General features: G+C 40.3%; 2 protein-coding genes and 1 non-coding gene across 5 annotated transcripts; all 3 read right to left on the bottom strand.

Annotated features, from left to right (window-relative positions):
- Window positions 1-1,944: 1,944 nt before the first annotated feature.
- On the bottom strand, window positions 1,945-17,607 carry nfe2l1a (nfe2 like bZIP transcription factor 1a). 3 transcript variants are annotated; one of them, XM_027285127.1, is made up of 9 exons: window positions 17,481-17,607; window positions 14,660-15,197; window positions 14,331-14,528; window positions 8,356-8,556; window positions 6,947-7,015; window positions 6,715-6,858; window positions 6,452-6,623; window positions 5,641-6,258; window positions 1,945-5,521 (listed from the first exon to the last, which is right to left on the bottom strand). In XM_027285127.1, the coding sequence occupies exons 2-9, from the start codon at window positions 14,939-14,941 to the stop codon at window positions 4,536-4,538; spliced, it is 2,670 nt and encodes an 889-aa protein (XP_027140928.1). In that variant the 5' UTR covers window positions 14,942-15,197; window positions 17,481-17,607; the 3' UTR covers window positions 1,945-4,535. The 3 variants fall into 3 exon arrangements, with proteins under 3 accessions (XP_027140928.1, XP_027140930.1, XP_027140929.1); XM_027285129.1 differs by having other exon boundaries at window positions 8,356-8,553; XM_027285128.1 differs by lacking the exon at window positions 17,481-17,607 and adding an exon at window positions 15,970-16,589.
- Window positions 8,667-8,739, bottom strand: trnav-uac (transfer RNA valine (anticodon UAC)). Its single transcript has one exon. It is a non-coding gene; the product is annotated as a tRNA-Val (tRNA).
- A 4,242-nt stretch (window positions 17,608-21,849) lies between the features above and the next one.
- praf2 (PRA1 domain family, member 2) lies at window positions 21,850-25,201 on the bottom strand. Its single transcript, XM_010741877.3, has 3 exons — window positions 24,964-25,201; window positions 23,309-23,526; window positions 21,850-22,474 (listed from the first exon to the last, which is right to left on the bottom strand). Exons 1-3 carry the CDS (start codon window positions 25,140-25,142, stop codon window positions 22,335-22,337), a joined length of 537 nt encoding a protein of 178 aa, XP_010740179.1. The 5' UTR covers window positions 25,143-25,201; the 3' UTR covers window positions 21,850-22,334.
- Between the last annotated feature and the right edge of the window lie 278 nt (window positions 25,202-25,479).

Here is a 25,479-nt window from a genome sequence, read left to right as displayed (position 1 = left end):
GACAGTAAAGATCTTTAAATGAGATGTAACATGATTCAGGGCCAGACTTTTGCAGAATAGCCAAGATCATTGCATAATTGCCGTCTGTTTAATAACTAATGCCAGACCAGGTGGCACAGTGGGGCAGTGCTGAGCCTGAACCTGCCAGCCGGCTGGGGCTAGGGCTGGGGCCTTGCCCATCGCTGTGTATGTTTGTCGCTATGTGTCAGCCCTATGATGATGCCAGGGGTGCCAGAGTCAGGTGGGATTGGCTCCAGCCCCCCTCTGCAACCCAGCAGAGGGTAAATGTTTGTGGATAATGAATGAATAACAATCAGAGTAACAAGGGACACAATCCAAAGATAAATTGTCAAGAGAAAAACTTAAATGGGCCAAAACTAATTCTTTGTGTACTTTTCATATATGCTCTCTATTTATAACACCAGAAACCAATTTAACATTTAACATATTTTGTAGGTCATCAAGTGAAATAAATCCACATATAATAAAATACCCCATTTAATATCATTCAAGCATGCACTTGTTTCTTTCTGAATGCATTCTGCTCATCAACAGGACACTGTCCCATTTCTAAGTATTTATGTATGAGCCTGTTCAGTGTCTTACATTTTAGGAATCACCTTTCTGCCTATTATCATTCCAATGTTTTTAGGGGTTTCTTCCCTTACATGTCAGTCTTGAACATAACCTGAATACACAAAAACCAAACATCAGATGCTGCCTTAGAGCAGTTTATCAATGACCCCACCCACTTTACGGTACCTGTACTCTTTCAACCTCTCCACCACAACAGGAAGTGTGGGTTGTGGAGAAATTGCTAAAGTCAAAGGTCAATGGTGAAGTCAGAAAGGAAGGAAGTTTTCAGGAGCCTCTGATGTCTTACACTGTATTATTTAGTGATGCTTGATCAAAGAGAATTAGAGACACTCTCAAAGTTCATCAGAAGTGCCTGAGTCGTTCTCACGTTCTGCCCAACTCATCCTGGTGGATAGACTTTAAACCCCAAGATAACACCACAAATACTACACGCCCAGAATTAGTCAAAGAGAATGTTTTTACCCATGGAGGTGTTATTGTGAGCATATTCTAGTCTGGAGACACAGATGTCTGTTTACGCAGATTGGAACGTCAACGGCAAGCTATCTATTATGTCTATGAAGGCAGCAATAGTTCTCTTCGACCCTGGCCACCACAGTGTTGAGATAGACTGGCACCTACTGTTCTCAACCAAAGCCAAACAACTAATACTGCCGAGGACCTCAAGGCCCACATGTGACTTCGTGTAACCTAAGGATAGAAAATTCCATAACAGTGTAGATGTGTTTCCTTCGGTCCTTGTATACTCCAAGTAAACTTCAGTTAACAAAGTGGACACTTGGATATGTTTTCTCTGTGACCCCAAAGATCAACAGAACGCAGTGCTCCACACTTGAGAAAACCATGCCTGACCTCTAATGTTTTCATATAGTCATGTTTGGGATGCAGCTTCATTTTTAATTCTGTTAATACTGAATTAAAATGAACAACAGCAAATACAGTTGTCCCCCGCTATAACGCGGTTCACTTTTCGCAGACTCGCTGTTTCGTGAATTTTTTTAGTGTAATTTTGCATGCTATTTTTTACAGTGTACTGTACAGTATGAACGTGCCTTGTGTTCTGCGTCCTAAATTGGCTAAGGGAGAACCGCACATGTGTTCTGCGTCCTGATTAACTAAGGGAGTACTGTACAAAATGCGTGTAAAAAGGTGTATAAAAGTGTGTGGTTAGGGGTTTTACGGCCTTAAAACATGTATAATAATTGTAAAACATAATTTGCGGATTTCATTTATTGCGGATTATTTTTATAACGTATCCTCCGCGATAAATGAGGGACCACTGTACTAACTGAAAGTCTTTATCTGCTATTCTGAATGTGCAGACACCATATATGGACTCCAGAGATATAGAATGTAGATTTTTTTTATTGATTTTTTTAATATTACAAAAGGCAAGGTCCCAAGTCCTTGAATACCAGCAAGTACATTGGGCATTCACAAAATATAAACAACAAAAATAACAGCTTGCTCCATCAGTGGTGGTGATCCGCATGCAGGTTATTACATGGTAAAAAGTTCACACTTGGTCTTCATAAATTTGAAAGACAGGATTTTGTTGGAGACCAATTCATTCCACTGCATTTCTTTGCCACACAGATATCTGGCAGGGACACGTGCATATACAGTAGTTTGATTCTAAAATGAGGTATCATATGACACAGTGACAATCTGCCTGAAAACTCTAATAAAACGAATCTGTGTTTTCCAGAGATTAGACTACACATGTAGAGAAAATAACTGTAAGCAGGTTCTGGCTGCGCTCATTCCTGAGAAATTAAAAATTGACTCTGCCAATATCATACACAGTTTATTATTAGTTGCATGACTTCTTCAAAGATCAGAAGATTTGCTCAGAGAGATACATGTGTAATTCTTAGCATCAAGAGGTCAAATGTCTCTATGAAGTTCTGTCTTACTCAGCTATGTGTACATCCACTAGAGGGTGACATGCTAACAATTCACAAATCAGCCTTGATTTAGGGGAAATGATGGGAACCAGACTTTCCTGCCTTTAAAGGCTAAAGCTCTAATTGTAGTGTAGTGTACCAGTTAAACGTACATTCATCTGACGGGTGTTAACCCTCAGTCTTAAAATGCTGCCAGGTTTGACAACTCGTTACAATCATTTTGGGTAGCACTACCCTTTAGCTGCATTTGAAACACAGAATCCCACCATCTTGTTTGAAACAAACAGAATAGAAAAAGTCCCTCTTTACACCTGAAATTAACATGTGTCTTGGGTGATCCAATAACAAGTGGACAGCTCTAACTATTTTACACTTTACACCTGGCATTATAATGCTTGTGTTTTGGGTTAGTGTCACTTCCCTTCTATATGAAAATAAACATAATTTGCGGTTTCTGGTTGAGAAATGAATCATCCGGTTTCTGATGTTGTTGCATTGCATTTCATGTGTACAAGTACGTACTTCCACTTACACAAAGGATGTCACTTGATGGTACCTCCGAATGTGGAGTAACTGGATCTCAGTAAGTCTTGGCTGCATTCACACCTGCACTTAGAGCTGTCCACTAGATCTACTCATCACCCAAGACTGTTGGAATGTTAATACCAGATGTGTACAGGGCCTTAGATTTCCAATGCTTCACAGACGCATAGCTGCGTTGAAAATACATAAGTAATACACAAAGAGATATCTGTTTAAGCCATAGGTGAAACCCGTAGCTATCACACTTAAAGTTCACAAGAACAAACAAAAAAAACAATACAGGCACCACTGTTTGACAGCTGCAGTCTGTCATTCACAAAACCTTGAAGCCTTAAATTGTACATTTTGTTCTCTACTCCTCCCATGCTTGAGGCCAGTACATGGAGGTAAGGGGAATTACTGAAATCAGCAATCATCAGACATACCAGTTTTCTGCAGTGAGTGGTCATGTGTGCACAGGTGTGAAAAAATTACACAGCACCAAATGCTCAATTGACCAAATTCTTCATATTCTTTTTTCACTCACAATGCATGATGGCACATCATCCCACCTTGTTCTCAAAGACCACATATACCTTAAAGAATAAGGCTGGTATTGTTTCATATTTTTGCTGTTCTTGTTATTATTATCAACAAATCCTCTGAGACCAAAAGCAGCAATGAATATATCCTACTGACAAGTGTTACCATATTCATATAGCTTATATAGACAAATAGAGTTTTGCTTTTTGTGAACGGTTTTTAGCTCATTCACTGTTACACTCTTAAAACAATGAACCAAATGGTGTCCTGTCTAGCTAAAAATTGAAGGGGTGATGGTACCTAATGTCTTGGAGCTTTGGTGTATAGCGTGGTTCAGTTTGGCAGTTGGGTGGCCTATGGTTACTGTACCATCTGAGAACTGAACATACCTAGGTCTGATCCCCATGACCCCAAGTCTTTAGCATGCTGCAGTGTATTTAAGTGCTATACTGCACTTCTACCAGCTCAAGGGGGCATTAGCACAACTTCCCTTCCTGCGTAACAGCAACCCTCCCTTAGTAGCTCAGAGTCATTGTAGTGTCTGTGATTGTCTGGCTATGTTTAACTTAGATGACAGCTAGGATCCAGCTTGCTATCAGTTCATGTTGTTCAGCTCTGTATTTTTAAGTCTCTTTTAAGGCACTGAACTAGCATATTGTACGTTCAAGTGTAACTACAGTTGAAGTCCTTTTCCAGTGTAGAAATGTTTGTGATGAAGAGTGGAGAATACATCCTGGAGGTTTTGTTCTCATCTTCATGATAATCATGTCCTCTTAGGGCATCTGTGTGGGTGTTTGAGGATTTCATGGTACCGTTCAACACCTTCCATTGACACCAGATAAAGAATTGCTTCTTTCCTTCATTCACCAGCTCATCAGTATTTACTGCTTATTTGTCCTTTCGATCACATTCCCGTTAAGGAATCTCTTTACTCTCCCAGTATTTTCTAATGGCTTGTCCACCTCCTCACTTTTTCTTGTCTCTCTGTTTCTTGCTCGTTTTCCTCAGTGGCAGTGCTGCCTCTTGTTGGCGTGAAGCTACCGTAACACTACCACTGGGCTCAAACTGAAGCAGGTAATCTGTAGCATCCAGTGGCCTCCCCTCCTCATCCCTCAACCTAGAAAAGACTTCTTGGTACAACACGCCCAGTTGGCGCTTCATTTCCTTAAGATTCTTCAGGGCTTCCTGTTTCTCTCGGAACAGCCGCGAACGGTAGCGCCTTAAACCTGAAACATCATCTTTCAATCCCAGTAGCACATCCATTTTCCTCTTCCTGCAGTTCTGGGCAGCTATCTTGTTCTTACCACGGCGGCGTATATCCCTGACGAGTGTTAGCTGCTCCTCATTGAGTTGGTAACTGGCCAATAAGTCATTAAACTCATCCACTGGCAGATTAACAATGAGCTCATTGGAGAAAGGAACTTTCAGGGCTCGTGCACGGCGTTCATCCCGGCCCCACATTTTGGTCTCAGAGATGTGTCTGGAAGAGGAGCGACGGTAAGGCTTGGCAATGTCATGTCCTGGGGAAGATTTGGTGTGTTTGGTGGGCATCTTGTCTATGGATGGAGAGGAGAGGGAGGACCAAGGCTGGTTGTATGTGTGATCATGGCCGATGTGCTCCAGCCAAGAGAAGCCATTAAACAACTTGCCATTCCCAGTTGGAGGAAAGGGTTTTTTAACATCTTCAGGATACCTTCCTCCTACTGCACCCATCTCCTCTTCATCCAGTTCCTCCTGCTTTATGGTCACCTCCACTTCCATACCTGAACTAACTAACCCTTCCTCTACATCGTCCTCGTCTTCAGAGAAGAAACTTCCCTCCAATGACACACAAGATGAAGAGGAGGAGGAGGAAGAAGAATAAGAAGAGGCCTCAGAAGCACATGGAGAAGCAGGACTGTGGCTGAAGTCCAGAGAAAGACCAGAGTCTGAGTCTGCCTCATTCTCACCGTCTAAAAGAAGGGAACAAGGAAACGTACTTGAATTTAGAATAGTAAAAGAAAGGTACATTGTTGCACATTTTATCAAAAATAGTTACTATAAAAGAAGGCTTGCCTCCCTATTTAGTTACCTTGCTGAAGTGTTTGTGGTTGACCCTGATCTTCTGTGACCGCTGTGCTGGAGTGGTCATCATCCCTGCCAGTTACCTGTTGGGCTATTTCACGGTCAAGGTAGCCCTCCTCTTCCAGCCTGGCTGCCATCTCAGGACTGAATCCCTCCTCCAGAGCCAGGTCTAACAATCTAATCTCATCCAAGATAGCAGAATCCTCTAAGAGGTCACTAAGTGGGCTAAGGAGACCATCTTCATCCTCAACATCCTCCTCGCCAATCATGAAGACACTGGAAAGAGATGTCGGACAGGTTTGGGTCATACCATTCCCCTCTGGAGATGGGGTGGCACTGGAAAGTGTTAAGTCACGTGAATGGAAATTAACATCAAAGCTAGGAAGGTGTTCAGGTGTTAGCAAATTTATGTTGAAGGTAGTCGAGTTATCTTCTGCATTTAGTCCCAGGCAGTCATCTGAAGGATTTTCTGCAAGCAGGTTTGTGTGATCTGGAGGACAGTACAAGGGATTGTAGTTTCTCAAAGTGTCCCTTGCGTTCAAGACTGAACCGTGGTCATCCAACTCTGCACTTGGGGTGAGTTGAAAAAGGGCTGGCTCGGAGTGGTTTGGAGGCCCCAACAAACCTAGAGACAAAGAATGAAAAAACTTTAAAAAATGTTGTGTGATGGCACCTCATTGGGAAAAAGAGGAACTTCGCAAAACAAATTCTCCATTTTTTATTGATTTTTATTGTCAAGTTGCTGTCTCCAAGCACAAGAATCAATCACTGAGCACAAGTTGTAAAAGGAGTACCACAAAAGTCAGTCATTTCATTACCTTGCTGCAGGGGAGTCTCCATTAGAAGGACCTCCTGATCAGCCTCTATTACGTTGTTGTCCTGGTCGTTACAGTTTTGCTGTAGAGCTTCAGGCCTGGCCCTCTGAAGAGCCCCAAGAGCTCCTGAATTCCGGTTGTGGTCAAGTGAAGTTATCATGTCAACATCTGTATTCTAGAGAAGAAGGATAAAACATTTATCTCAATTTATTGTGTCTTTGCATGCTCATTCAATGATTTCTTTTTTATTCTGTGCTCCCAGTCACCTCAGGCTCCATGATAGCCAACAGGTCCTCCCAGTGGAGCTCCATGTCCATGGAAGGGTTTCCAGTGGGGATGATAGGGGGCAGCATGGGATCCCTGTCTGGGGACTGGTACCCCAGGTCTCTCTCTCTACCACCATCACGTAACTGAGTGAAAGTAAGCAGGAAAATTAGCTCTTTTCAAGGTTAAGAAGTACTCTACAGAAAAGACTTAAGAGAAGAGAAGAGGCTGTACCTGAGGTCCTTCTGCGAAGGGAAAGGTTTCCTCCAACAGCCTCAAACACTCTTGGAGGGACAATGAAGTCTGAAATAGAGAGACAGAGGAATGCTTTAGGCTCCTCTGTTCAGTACTAGTTGACCTTCCAGTGATATCCACGTTTTTTTAGCCATGTTGGCAGTATGCCTCTAGGATTCAATTCATCATTTTGGTGCTGCATTAAAGGATATATATATATATATAACAATATTTCTCTCTGTATGGTTTTTCCACATTGTTATTCCTTATTCAGAAATCTAGAATGAATCAATATGTGTTGGAGACTAGATGTCTCCTACTTCACTTCTCCTAAGTCCATCCTCAGCTTTGCAGGTTTCAAATTTCAACATCACATTTGCAGAGATACAAGGCACACATAAAGAAACCCCAGTATGGGCATAAGGAGAGAAGTGTAAGACTCATTTAGATATCATCATCAACGTATCCATCATAGCATGATCAATTGATATGAGTGACAGACAGGGTGCAGGGGTGATCTCTCCTCGTGTGATACTGCTATGCAGTATCCGAAGAGGCAGTGGCACCATGAGAGTGAAACTTCTAAGAATACGCATTATTTTCATTTCTCATTTCAGTTTCTTCCTTTCTGTGGTTTCGTTCTCAGAAAAGCCTGTCCAGTCTTTCCATCTTCAATTGATCCTGCCACAAATCAGTAAGTGGTAAAGGTACATTCTGGGAAGCATAATTATTTTCCCCGGGGCGGGCTTCCCCTAAAAACAAGTGACAGCACCACAGCATTTACATATTTTGAACTATTTTTTGCCACTATGAAATATTTCTGCAGACGAAGTGAAATAAGCCAACACTCTACGCTTTCAGTTTGACTTTCATTTGTCATACAAACACACACACACACAGATGTATGTGCATGATATGTGTTAGAAAGCGTACCCTGGGTGTAACAGGCACACTGTATTGCAGCTGCTTGTGTGTCACCCATGTCCTATTCTGCTGAGCTGGCAGGCATCCAGCATTTAAAGATGAAGCATCCAGCTCTGTTTCCAAGCGTGACAGACGCTCTGATCACCCCTCCTAACACTCACACAAGTTTACGTACAGTATATACTGTGTGTCAGGCAGGTTCTACTTTTTCAGTTACATCAGTCCTGAGGATTTTGATATAAAGCTGCAGTCAATAACTAGTTACTGCTTAGCTGAATCTAAATATGCAGACTTTTTGACACTGACTGACAGTGCTTTATGGGATTTTGTTGCACTTCACAGTGCTGCTAGGGTGACCAATCTACTTTTGTCACCCTAGCAGCACTGTGAGACTGCCGCACCCATATACACTGTATCAGATCTAAAAGCAATCATCCAACAGTTTTGTAATATTTTAATTATGTAATTATTGAATCAGTTATTACCTGATCTACTTCATTCTGAGGTAGCTCTCTGTTATTAGCACAGCCGTAGGAACCTTCTGGTCTTCGTCCTTCCGCTGCCCTCATGCAACGCCGATGCATGATGGTCAGGTCTTCTTCCACCTCTTCCTCCTCTTCCTCCTCCTCTTCTCCTCTCTCATCCAGAGCACCACTGTGAAGAAGCTCATGGTGCATTCCTTCCTGCTTTGTAGAAACAAAAGCAATGTATGTGGGTTAATATTTCATATCACAATTGTAGGCTGTACAGTTATGATATGAAATGTTAACCCACATACCCTGCTGCCTTAAAGCACTGGTTCCACTGGGTTTTGATCCCAGGACCTTCTGCGTGTAAAGCAGATGTGATAACCACTATACTATGGAACCTTGTGTTTCTTTCTATTTCATGATACATAACTTTAAAGCATACATTTATAATGTATATAATATAATTTGTGCTATTAGTCGAAATATATACACAGGCACACAAGGCTTCAACAAAGAGCGACTCAATCATTAAAGAGGCAACAGATCACCATGCTAACAGCTGGAGGAGTATGATGCTGTTGCACTGTTGTCATTCATACTATCAGCCTATATAGAAGTTTTACCCAGAGACAGGCAGTAATGCTCAAAATAACTTTAACCTTCTCCTGACCTGGCTGGTGGCTTACAGACAAACCCAAAGACCCTCAGCAGTTGGCTCGCAAGGACACGTAAGACTGTACACATACAGTACATGAACTGTCATCACTCATGCTCATTTTGTAATCACAAAAACTTCACTGTAGCATCTTTACTCAGGGTTGTCACCTTAGATTCAGGATAGATGATAGCTCATAAAGCCCTACCCCACCCCACTACCCAACATGTTGGGGTGACAACTTGAGAACAAGTAATCAGTACTTTCACAGTATACCACTGTGAATTTTCACTCTAAATGCCAGTTTACACTTTTTTTTCAACCTAATAGTAATTGTATTAATATTATAATATTATATCATATTAATGCTTGCTTGCAGTTTACTCAATATCATTTTTTGTTATATTTTTATTAAATTCTCACAAATTATTTTGGGGAAAATTGTGAATTATTATGACAAAGAAATTGGGGGACCCCCTGCAGTACCTCTGCGGACCCCCTAGGAGTCACAGACCCCTGGTGTATAGTATTAGTAGCAAAAACAGGGAAAACAATCAGATAATACTGGTCATTGGTCCAGTTTCTGGAAATACCCACACTGATCACAAAAAATATGAAAAATCGGTAACTTGTGACCACCCAAACTCAAACTACTTGATTATACAACTTGGTTAGGCGACCATTTTCTGATGCTAATGAGGTATGGAACACTGCTTAATGACATCTAGTCAGTTTGTCTTGGCTGGGGCAATCACATCACACATATGGTTCAAACATAGAACTGACTCTGCACTTAGAATTATAAAGATTTAGTTGTGCTGAACCAAGCCCCTGCTGGGTGTTAACCAAACACAATACCCAATATATATTGCAGCTTTGATATTTGGAGTATAGGCTCAGCAGGACTTCCTCCTCGCTTCTGAAATGCTATTAGATCTGCAACAACTGACAGCATAGCTCTCAGGTGAGAGGTGTGGCAGCAAAGGAGGGAGCAAAGCATGTACAAGTCCAACACTATGATTAAAAAAGGTGGATTTATGTTTTAATGAGAAGAGTATGCCATGCGAGTGTAGTGAGAGAGTTAACCGCCTGAACAAGCTTGCAGGTTCACTTCATCAAACAGTATCACAAAGCATAATATTACTGTGGTTTCAGGCAAATATGGCCAAACAGACTTCCTCAAAGGATTACCCCTGAGATAGACTCTGCACCCAGCTGATAGAAAGCACTGGTTCTACTGGGTATTAAAACCAGGACATTCTGCATGTAAGCCACAGATGATAAGCTCTACACTATGAAAGTGTATAATAATGACACTGCTTTCAAAAAAGCAAAGCAAAAAATGCAAACTACTATGTAGAATATGTACAGCTTAAATATTTGGCATCTGGCCCTGACACTCCCCATAAGGAAGCATCAAGCTCAGGGACAGCAGGGAGTGATGACAGTAACTGCCTCCCCAGAGTATCATAGCCTCAGGCTATTTAGATCCAGTATGAACAGCAGTAACAGTAAATGACAGTGCAACTTTCAAGCACACTGTGTGGCAGCAAAGGAGTGAGGGCTTGAATATCCCTCCATCATAATAAACTCCACGTATAGCTCACATACAGCGATGGTTCCACTGGGCTTCAAACCCAAGACTTTGTGCACATGAAGCAGACGTGATAATCTAAATTACATTTGAAAGTGAGAATGATCATTGTCCTGCAGCAGATCAGCAGACGTCATGGTATTTAATACAGAAACTGCATATCATTTATTACACATTTTCTATTGCTCTTCAGTTTTTGGGAGCTGACCATTCATACATATACACACACTGATGGTACAGCCTTCTGGAGCAATTTGGGGTTCAGTATCTTGCCCAAGGACACTTCGACATGCAGACTGGAGGAGTGATCAGTCAGGAGTGGATCGAACCTGATCATCTGATCAGCGGACGACCTGTTTTACCTCCTGAACCACAGCCGCCCTAAACTGTGACACACAGTATCTACGCTGCTGTGAATTAAGTTTTTCTACAACACAACAGCTTATGTTAGGTCAAGATGATGCTCATGTTTACAGTCCTGATAGATACATGCATGCGAGCTACATGCTACATTTCTACAGTTAAACACCTGACAAATTGAAAAAAAATGTCAGTTATGCAGCTCATAGTGAGGAAGTCTGTCTTTGATTATTTTATATTCATATTTGACTAGACATAAGTTTTAATATGTTCAGGTCCATCATCATTACACACTTTCTCAATATGAACGTTAACGTATACAACCGGAGCCACGGACACTGTTTCCTGTTTTCTTTCTGCAAGTTAGCACTTTATGTATTTGTCTATGTGTGTTTACATGCCTGCCTCTGGCTCTTTGCATATGTGTGTATGTGTGTGTGTTTATGTAGTAAACAGGAGGGATTGCAAAACTGAAGGGTGTAAGTGTGTGTCAGGACGCAAGTGATCAGGTTTCAAAACAAGCTAGTCGGTCACAAGGCCAGTAGGAAACTAAGAGTGTGTGTGTGTCACTTGATACAAGGTGAGAATTCAAAAACACTTCTATATTCACTTTCAAAGTCACAAACACAAGGTAACAGTCCGACATGTACTTAGATCTCTATGTGCTATATCAAGTTTCTAATATCCTGTGTGTGTGTGTTGCTGGCATGCAGACAGATATATAGGCATCCAGCCTGCTGTAAAATGATACTAAGCTCCAGCTGTAACGCCTAATAAACTGAAATACTTCAATCCCAGCAGTGCGTTTAGTTTTCCTCTATGTGCTCTCTGATTTTCCTGCTTCCAACACATTTTTCTCTTTATTCTTTGTCTTTATTCTAAAACAAATACTGCAGAAAGATTGTAAGTTCAGAAAGATTGTAAGTTCAGAAAGATTGTAAGTTCGTCCTAGGCACCACAGGGAGCATTTACAGTAGGCTGAAAGTTTTATTTTGGCGGGGAAAAGAACCAAAATAAACTAGTATCTGTATTTTAGTTTTTACTGTTTAGAAGCCAAGTTAAAATATATATATATTAAAGTTCCTATTCTATATGTGTTCTAATTGTAACATTTTAAATGTATCCCTTCACATAATCCCAACTGTGCTACACACTGTATTTATACTTTAGATCAGCTGTTTGGCTTAGAGTTACAGCAACACAGCCGGAAAACACAAGCATGCATCTTTGAAATCTTCCTGAGGTTTGATTTCAGTCTGGTCTGGCAAATTATTAACCCAAACAGCTGATCACCTGTTACAGTGCATGGCAGAGTTAGAAGATCTTAAGCAGTCTGACGGCAAGGTAAAGTCATGAAAGTATTCTTAAAATAGAGTACACTTCAATGGATATTGATTTTTTTCATCTGGCTAAAATCTGTTTTTCTGCTGAGCTGTGCTCTGGTCCTCATGTCTGCTTCTTCAAACTGGGGGCACGCTGACCTGATCTTTAGATAAGTACCTCATACCCCCTACTTTAAAATACCTTAAGTCTGTGAACTGTCAAGTGGCCCCTTCAACTATTTTAGACACCCCTCTGTGCACGATGTGCTCTCCAAATGATTTTCAGTCTCAACATGTCTGTATCTGAAGTAAAAGATCTGTAATGCGTACGTGTTTAAGCGTGTCTTACAGGCGAAAGCTTGACTAGGCATGTCTGAGGTGTTTCCATTAATAAATGGAGTTCATGCAGGCAAGAACATGAAGCTAGTGGTGCCACCCAGTTCAGATGATCTGCGTGTTACGTGCCTGCATGTGATTAGCCTAGCTTAGCATAAAAAAATGGAAGCTCCTTTAAAGCTCTCTGATTGACATTATCATGCATTTTGTTTGACATAGACAAAACATCGTGTTTAACGTAGACAAACAGTAATGTCGTGTGGAGAAGTCACGAACTGTTTGCACACTGTCTTTGCACTGTTCCAAAGTTTTAGTTAGGTTATGTTAAGTTATTTTAAAAACCTTAAAGGAGCCTTTTGATTAAACATATGAGACTGGAGCCCCCCAAAAAAAACACAAGCCGCTCCACCCATGCTTACAAACAGGTGTAACCAGGTTACCGATCTCCCAGGTTACTACATCTGTGTATGTGTGTTTATTTAAAAGGTGTATTCTGGGTGTTTCTATTCTATTTTAACTCTACTGATTGTATTGCTTCTTTTTCCTGGTGAGGTCATTTATGTTGAGGTTTCCTGATGACTCATCAAACTCTGACTCACTATCTCACGTGACGCTCCCTCATGTGTTAGTGACAGCAACAAAAACAGCACTCTTATCCACATATATAACTTCTAGAATTTCGATATAAATAAGTCTTTTAGGAGTCTTTTGTTCGTTCGTAAAACTTTATACTGCTACTTCTGTGGCATTTTCGGCACATCAGTCATCTTCTAACAGGCTTTTGCAGACTGCCATTCGTCTGTGGAAACCTATTTTCTCTTCCATGGCAGTAATAATCTAGCCTGGTTTTTTGTTTATGTGCAATCAGGTTACTGCAAGCCAAAAGAAGTCACTTAGATTTGTGGTAACTGACTGATTTTAGTCACTTGTAGCCAGCGAAAACAAGCTTTTATTATCTTTTAAGTTGATGAAATATGATAGTGTGACAGCCTCACAGGCCAATGGAATTCACAATAACAATATTATCATAAAAATGAAGGAAAGGAAAATAAAATTGCTATCAGTCAAATCCATTTTTAACTTTTATTGTGTGTTCTGTTCTTGGCAAATGAATCACAGCCACCTTACCTAGCCACCCCACCTACGTTGGAGTCTGAACCACAAAGTGAGAACATAAAGAAATGATTGCATTTATTACACTGCCTTTTTAGAGCCTTTGCACTGAAAACATTTGCCTGCTGGTGCTGAAGACAATTCTATGAAAGTGTTGAGACTGAACCAACACAGGTTGTCGCATGAAAACCAAAACAACAAGCTTAAGACCTAAAGATCTATAGAGCTGAGTCAGCCTCTGATGGTGTGGTCTTTAAGCTCTTGCAGCAGTTGTCAAGCTGCCATGAACAATGGTTTTGTTCTTGACCCTAACCCATGGTATGACCAAAGGTCAACAGAAACTGCTGATCTGATCTGAACTAAGCATAACCAAGTCAACCATTGAAAATGAACTGAACTAGTAATATATAATAACATAACAATTTCTGCATATGAATATGTTTATTCTCAGAAGAACCAAAATTTTATTGGCATTTTACCATAGAACCCACAGAAGGCTGCTGGGCCTGTGACAAGACACAGGACATGAGGTTGGTGTCTGAGTTCAGGTAGATAGACACATATCCTACAGTAAATGTTCTTGAATACTGTGTGAATGTAACAGCCATACCTCTTTTTCCTCTTCCTCCTCCTCTTCTTCTCTCTGCAGGGTAACAATTGCAGCTCTGGACTCCACAGGTGGGGAAATTCGGTCTCTCTCTAACCCAGCAGGTGCTCTCACCAGTGTTGAGGCCTGATCTGGAAATCCCACTGGGAGAGGATCTGGCTCCCGCTGGACCAGCCACGTCTCCAACTCTGCCTGAGGAACCTTTGAAAAAAGATGTGAAACATTTCAAACACATTCTTTTCCTCTACCACTACTGTGTGATAATGCAGATGCCATACCTAAAAGCAGAAATTAATGGAGCCAAATAGACATATATGGAGATGCTTTTCTACCTGTAGTCTGTCGAGAGAGTGGACCCAGCCCAGAAGCCTTCTTGTCGTGAAGAACCCGTCTAGGTCCACATTCTTGGGGTGCAGGCCTTGACCATCTCCCAGACGATTGCGGAGATTGTGGAACTGCGTCTGGGTCAGGGCTACGGTCGGACCCAGGATCATCTCATGCCAGCTGGGAGGCAGGTAGGGTTCCAGTCCCACGTCAACCCTCACTCCACACAGGCTGAGCAGGATGGCCATCTGGATGAGGCCCTCCGTGAAGTATTTCTTTAGGTAGAGCATGGTCCTTGATACGTCAGACGACGTGCAGAGTGTCCAGGGCTCAGCTCAGTCACCACCACAATGAGTGTTTCTTCTGTCGTGATGTCCTTAAGCAATATGTGAAGTTCCTAGAAGATCAAGACAAGGCACTACACACTTCCACCCAACAGCTCTGTTAGAGCTGCTCACTGTCCAGATTCTGGTTCAGATTCTTCTGGTTCTCACAGGCTCATCCAAAACCTGCTGCTCCTCATGGAAACTTCACAAATGTTTCTTCCTGTGAATTCAGAGAGCAGCGTACTTCAGGGCAGAGGACTGGACATGGAACAAACATTACAGTAATTCACTGTAAAATTTAATCTATGATGATTTGAACCAAGTATACTTTCCTCTTAGGGCTGCTAGCTACTAACTACCTGCTTTTTATTGTTAATGAATCTGACAACTCTTTGCTCAATTACTTGACCAATCAAAATCAAAAATATATATTCAAAGTTTTATTCCATATATTCAAGGTTTCATTCCATATATTCAAAGTTTCATTCAATATATTCAAGGTTTCATTCAATATATTCAAGGTTTCATTCAATATATTCAAGGTTCACTCCATATATTCAAAGTTTCACTCAATATATTCAAAGGTTTAATTTCCTGAACGGCATGCCCGACACTGCTGTTTCAATCTTTATGCTAAGCTATGCCAACCTGCTGCTGCTGTAACTTTATATTTAACATAGTCATAAGAGTTGTATTAATCTTTTCATCTAACTTTCAGCAAGAATATGAATAAACAGTATTTTTACACTATTGTGTACCACTGCTAGTGTTATTAGCATTTTTTCACAACTACCGCTGATATATAAGTCTACAGTTATTGTTATTCTAAACAGCCATGCTGATAATAATAACGACTCTTCAGTTATCAACTCTAATCTTCCATTGTCAGGGCAGCCTGAGGCAGCAGTTGGAACGTTTGGCAGTTTGTATGAGAAGATAAGTAAGACATGCAGACAGACAGACAGGGCAGAGCCAGAGAAACTTCGACCTACTTCTAGAAAGAAGTTTGGTAACCACCTGCCAGGCCCACACCGCCCCACTGCAGCCACATGATGTAACTGCCAGCGTCTGGCTGGAAAAACCCTTCTCCCTGTGTCCTCCCTCCCTCTTTCCTTGCTATGGTAACCTGTTTACAGAAAGCAGCCACAGTGGAACAGCTGACTAGAACTGGAGTTTGAAAACTTTCAGCACCACGTTCAGACCCGGGGATATTAATAACTACAGAATACTCACATTTTTATAGCTCAGTGTAGTGTGTTCTAGTCAAGTACAGTCTTGTACTGTGTGGTCTAGAGGAAATTAGGGTCTTAGTATCGCTGCATGGTAACACAGTCTTGTGTAACATTAGAGTAAGTAGATATTTTACTGTGACTTAACATAAGAAGTAATTCATCCCACAGCCAGCAGACTGGTTGCACAGCTGACATTGTGACTGAAAGCAGGGAAAACATAGGTGGACTTAACTTAATAAACGGTAATGACGGCTCGGTTCCATTAGGTGTCATTTACAGGCACAGTGAAGCAGCATGCACAATAGCAGGAACTCCCATAAGTGGAAGGCATCATTAATGTTGCTGCTGTGCAACCAGTCTGTTAGCTGGCTCAGTTCTTCCAGATAAAATCAGATTTTTTCAGATTTCTTTTGTCTTCTTTCACTTTGTGTACTGTACTGTACTCTTGTCTGTGTTGTTGTCGTGTAATGTCACGCGAACTGCCAGGCTGTTATTTGACAGTATAATGATGTACACCGGTCTAATAGCCAGCTGTGTTGGTTAATAGGCTGCTATTGTGTGCGCTCAACAGTGGTGGTATTCATGTTAAAGTACTTGTATTGGTAGCAGCATGTAGTAAAAGTATGAATAGTAAAAGTGCTATTAAATGCACAAGCGTGGCATTCATGTGTATGAAACAGTTTATTGTTGAAGTTAATTTGAATTATAATAATGCATCACATATTTTGAGCTCATTGTGTTTTAAAATATTAGTCTGTGAGATAACTAGTAACTAAAGCTGTCAGATTTCTCTCTGAGTTGTAATAGAGTAGAAGTAGCACAAGTGAAGTACAAGTATCTCATATTTAACATCAGACTAATGTATATCATACTACTGACTACTGCCTGGTCACAGATTTGACTGTTATTATCAGTCTGTGGTGACAGGTCATGTTTCCTGTTGTTTTCATCTCAGCCTGAGCAACATGTTACACAATGTTTTCATCACTCACTGATACTGAACTGCTGTAACCCATTTATGACCTGATCTGATCTGATGGCTGTGAGCGGCACAAATGTCACGCAATCTTTTGACAAAACACGCACAGAAAACGCCGCACCAGTAGACAGCGAAGTGAGAAGTGAAAACACAGTGAGACAGTGCAGGCTGACAGGAACGAAAAGACAGGAACACAACGGGAATAAATATCAGAGTGATTCCCTGAAGTCACTCCTGTGAGTTTTGAATAATAACGACATGAATATGAATATTATTAAAACGTGTCTCTTACCAGAAGCGCCTGATCAGCAGCGTGTTTCAGCTTCTTTCTCTCTCTCACACACACACATACACTATACCGGCTTCAGTTTCTGTCTGAGGGGACCGGCAGGGTGGGGCCTTATAAAGCTCGACACCCGTGATGACGTATACTAACTCCTCCCTGGAAAACACCCCTTGTGTTGTGTGTGAGGCAATATGTGTGTGTGACAGGGTAATTCAGAAATATCCTCTATTAATACTGCTGTGATGCGGCCTATATATAATATACAATATATATATATATATATATATATATACATACATACATACATACAAATACATACATACAAACAAATGCATATATACACATATACATACATACATACATAATATATAAATGTAGTATATATATACACAATATATATGTTGTATAAATATATATATATATATATATATATATATATATATCTATATATACATACTAATATATACATATGGATACATACGTATGTATGTATGTGTGTGTGTGTGTGTGTGTGTGTTTTATATATATATATAATATATATATATATATATATATATATTATATATAGAATATATATATATATATACACAAAACTGTTATGTGATTGTGATGTTATACAGTACATAGGAAATAAATGCATTTCTGTTTTGTTCTGTCAAGCCATCCACCATTGCTGTTTAGATTAAGTCAATAACACAAGTTAATGGACAATGCAAACAAGTTGCACTACCCTAAGTGTTTGCCTCTCGAGTATTATAATTACACGTTTAGTCACAGTGCTGGCAATCTTTGAAAAGTACTGCTCTACTGAAGATATTTCCTGGCTGTCTAGACAGAGAATTATTCTAGCAACTGTACAATATTTTTCACTGATAAAAGCAAAATTATAATTGTAATAAAAATACTGGAAATTAACATCAATATATACCAAAATAACTTGTTCATGTGGTACTATATATACAAATATGTTGTGTCCTTTGTTTGGATCAGGAAAAAGTGCATGCAGTAAGTGTTGGGAAATGTTCTGGGGTATTTTTATGGTTCCTGAGTAATTCCTCTTTGGAGAAACTGTTGGGAGATGCACTTTAACTTAAATGGTATGAGCAACACTCAGCTAATAAAGGTTTTTCTCCATCATGGTTGGATTTAATAGCTACTGCTTTGTTTAGTTATGTTGAATCTATGCATCCATCCATCTTCTTCCACCTGTCCAGGATCATGTTGTAGTAGCAGTGGGTTAAGCAGGGTATTCAAAGTGTCCCTCTCCCCAGCAACATTTTCCAGCTCCTCCTGGGATATGTAATCCCACAATAAATAGAATTTCCAAGACATTCATCAAAATGTTTCATTTACAGGGAAAACTGAAAGTAGTAACTAGTAGCCACATGGATAGATAGACCACACATACCTCAGTACATCATTCTTTTTTATTTAGAAAAATGTTTTAAATAAATTTAATTGCCAGCTTTGGGCAAAACAATCACATGATGTTGGTGAATTGAAATTCAAACACTGAGCTGAAAGGAAGGCTACATTCAGAGTCATCACCAGTAAAATGGTTCAATGTACACTCTCTCTTGCAGAAATGTGGTTACATTCTAGTAATTCAGCAAATAATTACAAAGGAGGCCAAAGTGTGTTTCCTTCTGACAGGGACTAGACATGTGACAGAAAAGTCACATGTTCAAGCCCAATAACAGCTTTGATGCCTGCCATTGTCATGTAGCTCTGGCCCATCAGTAAATGTCTGACATAAGGCAAATGTCAAAACTAAAATGGCACATACACAATAACACTTGACAGGGTCAAGTCTTTAAGAGTCAACAATATGATTATTAATCAGAAATGCACACGTAAATAAAAAGCCGGCACTCTTTGCATCTTAATAAACACTTTAAGATGTTGCAGTTAAAGAAACCTTGTTGCAACCTGTTTCACAAACGCCTTGAACAGAGGATGCAGAGGTCGGTTACCACCTACAGCTGTTTAAAACAGGTTTCTCACGTCTTTATATCAACAAACATTACAACAGGCAGCTAGTATACAATAGCTTACAATTTATCAAATACCTTTACTCAGCTTTTCCTAAAAAATTAACAATTATTTGCTATAAAACTGCTGAAAAATGCTGCCTTCATAATAGTGTTTTAGAGGTTAGCTCACGAGAACAGCACAGGAGTGTCTTTTTTTTTTAACCTTTCTACATAGAACAGCCGTCCTACATCAGCTTGACAAAGCAGAGAACCAACTATGTACTGTATATTACAATGTTGGACAACCTATTTCATGTCAACACTGGTGGCTGAAATTAGGGTTAGGGTTCAGGTTTACGGAGGCGTGGGCTTAACTCCCATTTTTATACTGGTTTAGTTGGTGATGATTTTGGACTTTTTAAGAAACTCCATCAGAAATATTCAATAATTATCAAAGAACAACACTGAGTGTCTTGTTAAGAGCAACACCAAAATGCTAACATGCTGACATTTTGCAGCTAATGTTGTGCATGCTCACAATCTTGGTTAGTTTAGTAAGCTAACGCTGGCTAGCATTAAACACAAAGTACAGCTAACGCTTGATTAAAATGTTTTGCACGTATGGCGAGCTTCTGGTCCAGAAGTAAAAAAAACTTCATTATCAATCATGTAATTAAATCAACATATTAGAAAAAAGCACTCTTGTATGCTAACAAATAACACCACTTCATCTTCTTATAGTAGTGATGTCCTTTAGACACACAGACAAAGAAAACCCTCTTGTACTATACGGGAACACACAACTTTACAGGAAATAAACCAAAATATTGGACATAGGAATGTTAAGATGTTTCCTTGGATAACTGAAAAGATTGACCTAATGGTGGCGCTGGAGGACAAGTCAGTAGGAATCTTCCTCTAGGCACCATGAATCTTTTCAGTCCATCCAGTAATTGTTGAGATATTTTAGTCTGGACCAAAGCAGTAGATCTACCGGCCAACACGGTTGTCCGTAGCCACATCACTAACATGGCTAAAAACAGAAAATTACAAGGAGAAAATTGCAAACTACAGTCACCACAAGTGTTGGCACGGCAACCAACAAACTTTATTGGTTAGTGGTTATTCATGGTTGACAACAAGAACTGAAGTTATAAAAGGAATTAAGGGTAAATTCAAAGTCATTCATTTGCTCCGGTAGAGCTTCTCCCAGTTGCCAGCACTGGAAGACTGGGCAACTCCCACTGACCAGCAGTGAAGGACAGTAATGGGCAGCTCTGTGGGTGAAGCCTTTATTCTGGATAAATACAGGCTTAAATGTGGTTACTAAGGAGACTTGTTTAAACTGGAAATCACTTCTGGTCCTGTTGGTCCTCCAACACAAAAGTCTTGTTATGAACTTATTCTTCATATAAAACCTTCAGTTTCTAACTACTAACTACTAGTAGCTCATTTAGGCATTTAAGTCACTTCTCAATGCAAAACTAAATAATGATTCTGGCCCTGCCTTTCAGGAATTACCTCCATCTGCTTGGCTAAATATGTCACTGATCACTGACATTTACAACACGATTATATTCAACTCAAATGAAGGCTTGACCTGTCAGACACTTTGGTAGGTACTCTGTTCTTGTTCTTTTGCTCTGTATTTACAGTATAGACACACTGTGGTTCCACAAGATTAATATTGAAAAGGACAATTACTAATACTACCACCACTTCTGTGGCACAGTGTCAATATTTTGGTTTTCCACCATTGTGTGTATATGTACTAAGACCCTGGAGGAGGTCACTAAGCGGGAAGAAAATAAATTAGATGGCACTGAATGACAGAGTTTTGAGAGTGAGTCGTAATATTCTGTGAAAAACAACAAATATATCAAGAATACAGCTGTGTTTTTACAAGAAACGGCCATAACATTGAGCTTATTATGTAACTGTATGAGGAAAAGTCATAATATTCTAATGTACAGCTGTGATTTAAGAAGAAAAAGTTGTAAAATAATGGTATTTAGATCGTAATTTCTCAGAAAGGGGTCAGTATTCCAGGAAAAATTAGGATTTTAATACGCCTTCGTAGTAAACATGTCAGTTTAAACATGCTAAGTAAGAGATGTGGATGCCTGTAAGTTACAGGCTTTTTTTTCTTTCTTTTTTTTAATAAACTGATGTGCTTTGAAGCAGCAGCTGAAGCACATATTACAACTTTTTCTATTAGAGTTACAACCTTTTCACATATAATAACGACTCTTAACGTGTTCCGACTCTTAATTATGAAGTTATTGGGTAAGTCATGGCTCTGTGAGACATGTTGATGTGTAGATATACCCATATATATATATTATATTATATATAGATATAATATATATATATATATATATATATATATATATATATATATATATATATATATAATAAATAGACTGTGGTGCAGAACTTTTCACTTTATCATATCAAAGCTCAGTGTGAATATGGCTAGAGCACAGCATACTTAAAGTATGTAGTGCAAAGAAAGAAATATATCATATCAAAATAAAAGAAATAAAACAAGCTTTGAGCTTAAAGTGCATAAAGGTTTGGCAAAAACAGGTCAACTATGATTGGATCAGTTGTTTGTCATGACGAGTTTAAATCTGTCCTTTTCCTACTGAACCACAGCATGGCTCTCTGATTTGTTCTGTTGTACAAACTAAACCACTTTTGTTCCGGCTCTTTCGCTTTACTTCATTTTGATTTTTATTCTTGCCTTGCAGTAATTCTTTCCTCTGTTCTTCCTTTTCATTTCTAACCCACTTCACATCCATTTCTCTTACCATTTCCCTCAGATGGTACCCAAACTAACCCCCCACCTCTGCACACTTCTTCATCCTCCTCCTCTTCTTTCTTTCTAGGATCCAGCCTCCTGTTCCTGCCCCAGAGCCTCTAACAGGAGCCCCATGGGTGTCCTCTTCAGACCAATACTCTCCAGTCTGTTCTCCAGCTTGTTCTTCAGGCTGCGCAACCTCACCGACGCATGGATGAGAACCACTGTGAAGGACCGACAGACACAGTGAGAGAACACTATAAACTGACTGACCGGGCCTTGATTTACCTCATCCGTAGACTGAGTCAGACTTTATTCTGAAACAAGTTAACATTAGAGACAGGCCTGTATTTCCCTATTTTGTGACCTGCTCTTTGCTGCTACAGAATTTAAATTTTTTTAAAGCATATTAACAAAAATATGTGCCTTATTATACACAATGCACTATAGAGCACTGTCACATTTCGAGATTTTATCCTAAAAAGGAAGACGATTAAAGGACAATTTAATTAGGTGACTCATAAAGTCCAGAACCTTTTTCTGGACTTTATGAGTCACCTAATTAAATTGTGTTCATAAAACAAAAGTGCATCTCACGGTAAACAAATGCAAGAGTACCTGCCAAGTTCTCAGGTAGTTCCACCTGTCTTTAATTTTATTTCATGTACGAAATAAAGTGTCACGTCTCAGGCATTAAATCAAAGTGTTTTTTAATGTTAGAAATTCATCTGGTGTATTAATAAAACATCGTTTCAACTAGATGTTCTTTGTTTTAGGTCATTAGAAGCATTCAGCGTTTTAGCCTTTTTGTAATTTAGTTAATACAAATACAGCTCATGATGCAGTTCACCTTCACTGTATCAGGGTGACAGCAGAAACTTGGGCACATGACACCAAACCTGCCTGCAAGGCTGGATACGTACCACAGAAAGGAAGTCAGAAAATATGTTTCAAAACTAATGTCTGCAGGCAAGTGGGTGAGTTTAGTTTCATGCTTTGGTGGAATATGCAAGTACTATATGTAGCTGTTTGTGTGTGTGTGTGTGTTCCTGTCTCACTCAGTATAGGGAAGGCTATCCCAAACAGGAACACGGCCACGCCTCCCAGCACCGATATGAAGAGATAACTGGCCAAAAGAATGGCCAACACAGCGACTGATGGGTGGTTTCTACGGAAACGACGAATGGGAGCTTGGTTCTCGGCAGCCCAGACAAAGCCCAGGAACAACAAGGTGACCACCGTCGCCCCGACAAACAGCTGGAAGGGCTCGAAGTACCTGAGAGAGAACAGACATGTTGGAAACACTTGGTGACATACAACTCGACGAGGCTTACGTGGCAGAGGGGAAATGATGCTCAGTGCTGGTGATATTTTTATGCCAAAGTAACAATGAATATGCCCTACTAACAAGCATTGTGTTTCATCCAAAGCCTGGTGTCTTATTCCTCTGTGACACAGTGTGCCATTGTTCCAGTGGCTCCATTTGCTTCCCCAAATATTCACTTCAGCACCAAGCATGGATTAATCCAACGCCAAAAATAGTCCCCAACAAATGAACTATTTCCTCCTGTTTGAGGAACATTTGATAAAAACTACAGCGAACAGCAGCTTAAGGAAACAACAGAGACATTCCTTAAAATAAGCTGAAGTGTGTGCCACTGATTGCAGGCCTACAAAGATGTACAGCATGTAGTCCAAAGAAGGTTTCTGCATTCTCTCACATCGAACCGGACTCTAATTCCTTGTATGTGCACACATACCTGGTCAATAAAAATGATTGTGATTCCGCTGGATGATGCGTTAATGTGTGTACTGTGATAAATTCAGGAAGGACAAAGCTCATTCAAAAACAATCACATCACACCAATTCTGGCTTCCTGACACTGGCTGCCGATGGCCTACAGAGCTGATTTTAAGATCTATTGATAACTTATAAAGCACTGAGAGGCCTTGCTCCAAGTTATTTAGCAAATCATTTAGTGCTCTACGTCCCCTCATCATTAGATGTGTCATTCCTGGTTGTTCCTCGGCCCAGATTAATCCATAAAGGTGACAGAGCCTTTGTGGCCAACACTCTGTGGACTACAGAATGACCTGCGAGGAGATCAGGGCTCGAACTCTGTCTCATCTTTTAAAAACGCACTTTTTAAAAAGGGCCTTAAGTTGAGTAATGTATGTTTTATGTCATATTTGACTTTGTTACTGTGTTCTGCTTTATTGTAAAACATTCTGTAACTTTTTTGTTCCCGACTCTGCAACCAGAGGAATCAAGTTTTTAAAGATTCTTTAAAGATTTTTATGTTAGGTGTAACGTTTACAGTAGATGTTAGGTCTAGGCCTATATTCTGGTTTCTGGTCTCCGTAGTGGTAGAAGATACATTTTATTCGGACGTGACACGACCTCAGATGTACAGTTTTACATCTTAGTCACATCTGAAGATGACAGCTCCTCTATGGGGACAGGTTGTGATGAGCAGCTGTCTTCTCTGTGATCAGAGAGAGGTGTGGAGGTGATCCTCATCAGTTCATTCAAACTATTAGCTGTGTCCTGATGGAGACGGCTCACTCTGGCTGATGAGATGTACAAAAACTGAAGACAAACACAGAAGTTGAGTGTTTACCACAAACATCCAGTATGTTCGCTGTTAGAGGGAGGACTGGGGTGGGTGAGAGTGGAGTGGAGGGGGGGCCACGTCAGAATAATGAAACTTACCCCACCATGAGCAGGAGGCAGAGTGCGGACAGCAGATAGTTGCTCTGGTAGTACAGCAGGTTGTTGATGATGCGGTTGTTCCAGCGGTCCAGGTCGCGCACGTCGGGCAGCGCGAACCGGGCCGAACTCAGGAGAAAATCATCCAGGCTCCGGAGGGGTGGCGGCTGCACGTCTGCCATCTTTCCTATACGATAATAAACTTGGTTTCCCAGAATGCAACGCGAGCGCGAAAGGGGGCGGGCGCATGGGGCGGGTAGGGGGCGTGTGTCGCTCGCTGAATTTCTGGTGGTGCGCGTGCCCGAAAATCGGGAATGCGCGCTCCCGCAATAATGGAGGAATAACCAATCACTGATCACTCTGATCACTGATTGTACATATCATTGATTTGTGTCGTGTTTGGGTGAGGAATTAATACTAGAATATAAATATATATATTTTTTCAGTTTTCTTTTCTTTTATTACATCTTAGTCTTTAATAATCGAAAGCAAGGATGACTGTGATTGACTGATTATATT

This window comes from Larimichthys crocea, chromosome XII (assembly GCF_000972845.2).
Source record: "Larimichthys crocea isolate SSNF chromosome XII, L_crocea_2.0, whole genome shotgun sequence".
Taxonomy (NCBI): Eukaryota; Metazoa; Chordata; class Actinopteri; family Sciaenidae; genus Larimichthys; species Larimichthys crocea.
This window is presented reverse-complemented; position numbering and strand designations above follow the sequence as displayed.

What these genes read in the sequence shown, in the direction of transcription:
- nfe2l1a (XM_027285127.1), bottom strand. Translation starts at nt 14,941, where the DNA reads ATGCTCTACCTAAAGAAATACTTCACGGAGGGCCTCATCCAGATGGCC. An exon ending in CCTTCGCAGAAGGACCTCAG is followed by an intron (nt 6,859 to 6,946) that starts GTACAGCCTCTT and finishes ACTTTCACTCAG; the next exon opens with TTACGTGATGGTGGTAGAGA. An exon ending in GGAGACTCCCCTGCAGCAAG is followed by an intron (nt 6,259 to 6,451) that starts GTAATGAAATGA and finishes CTTTGTCTCTAG; the next exon opens with GTTTGTTGGGGCCTCCAAAC.
- praf2 (XM_010741877.3), bottom strand. Translation starts at nt 25,142, where the DNA reads ATGGCAGACGTGCAGCCGCCACCCCTCCGGAGCCTGGATGATTTTCTC. An exon ending in TGCCTCCTGCTCATGGTGGG is followed by an intron (nt 23,527 to 24,963) that starts GTAAGTTTCATT and finishes GTTCTCTCTCAG; the next exon opens with GTACTTCGAGCCCTTCCAGC. An exon ending in GATAGCCTTCCCTATACTGA is followed by an intron (nt 22,475 to 23,308) that starts GTGAGACAGGAA and finishes GGTCCTTCACAG; the next exon opens with TGGTTCTCATCCATGCGTCG.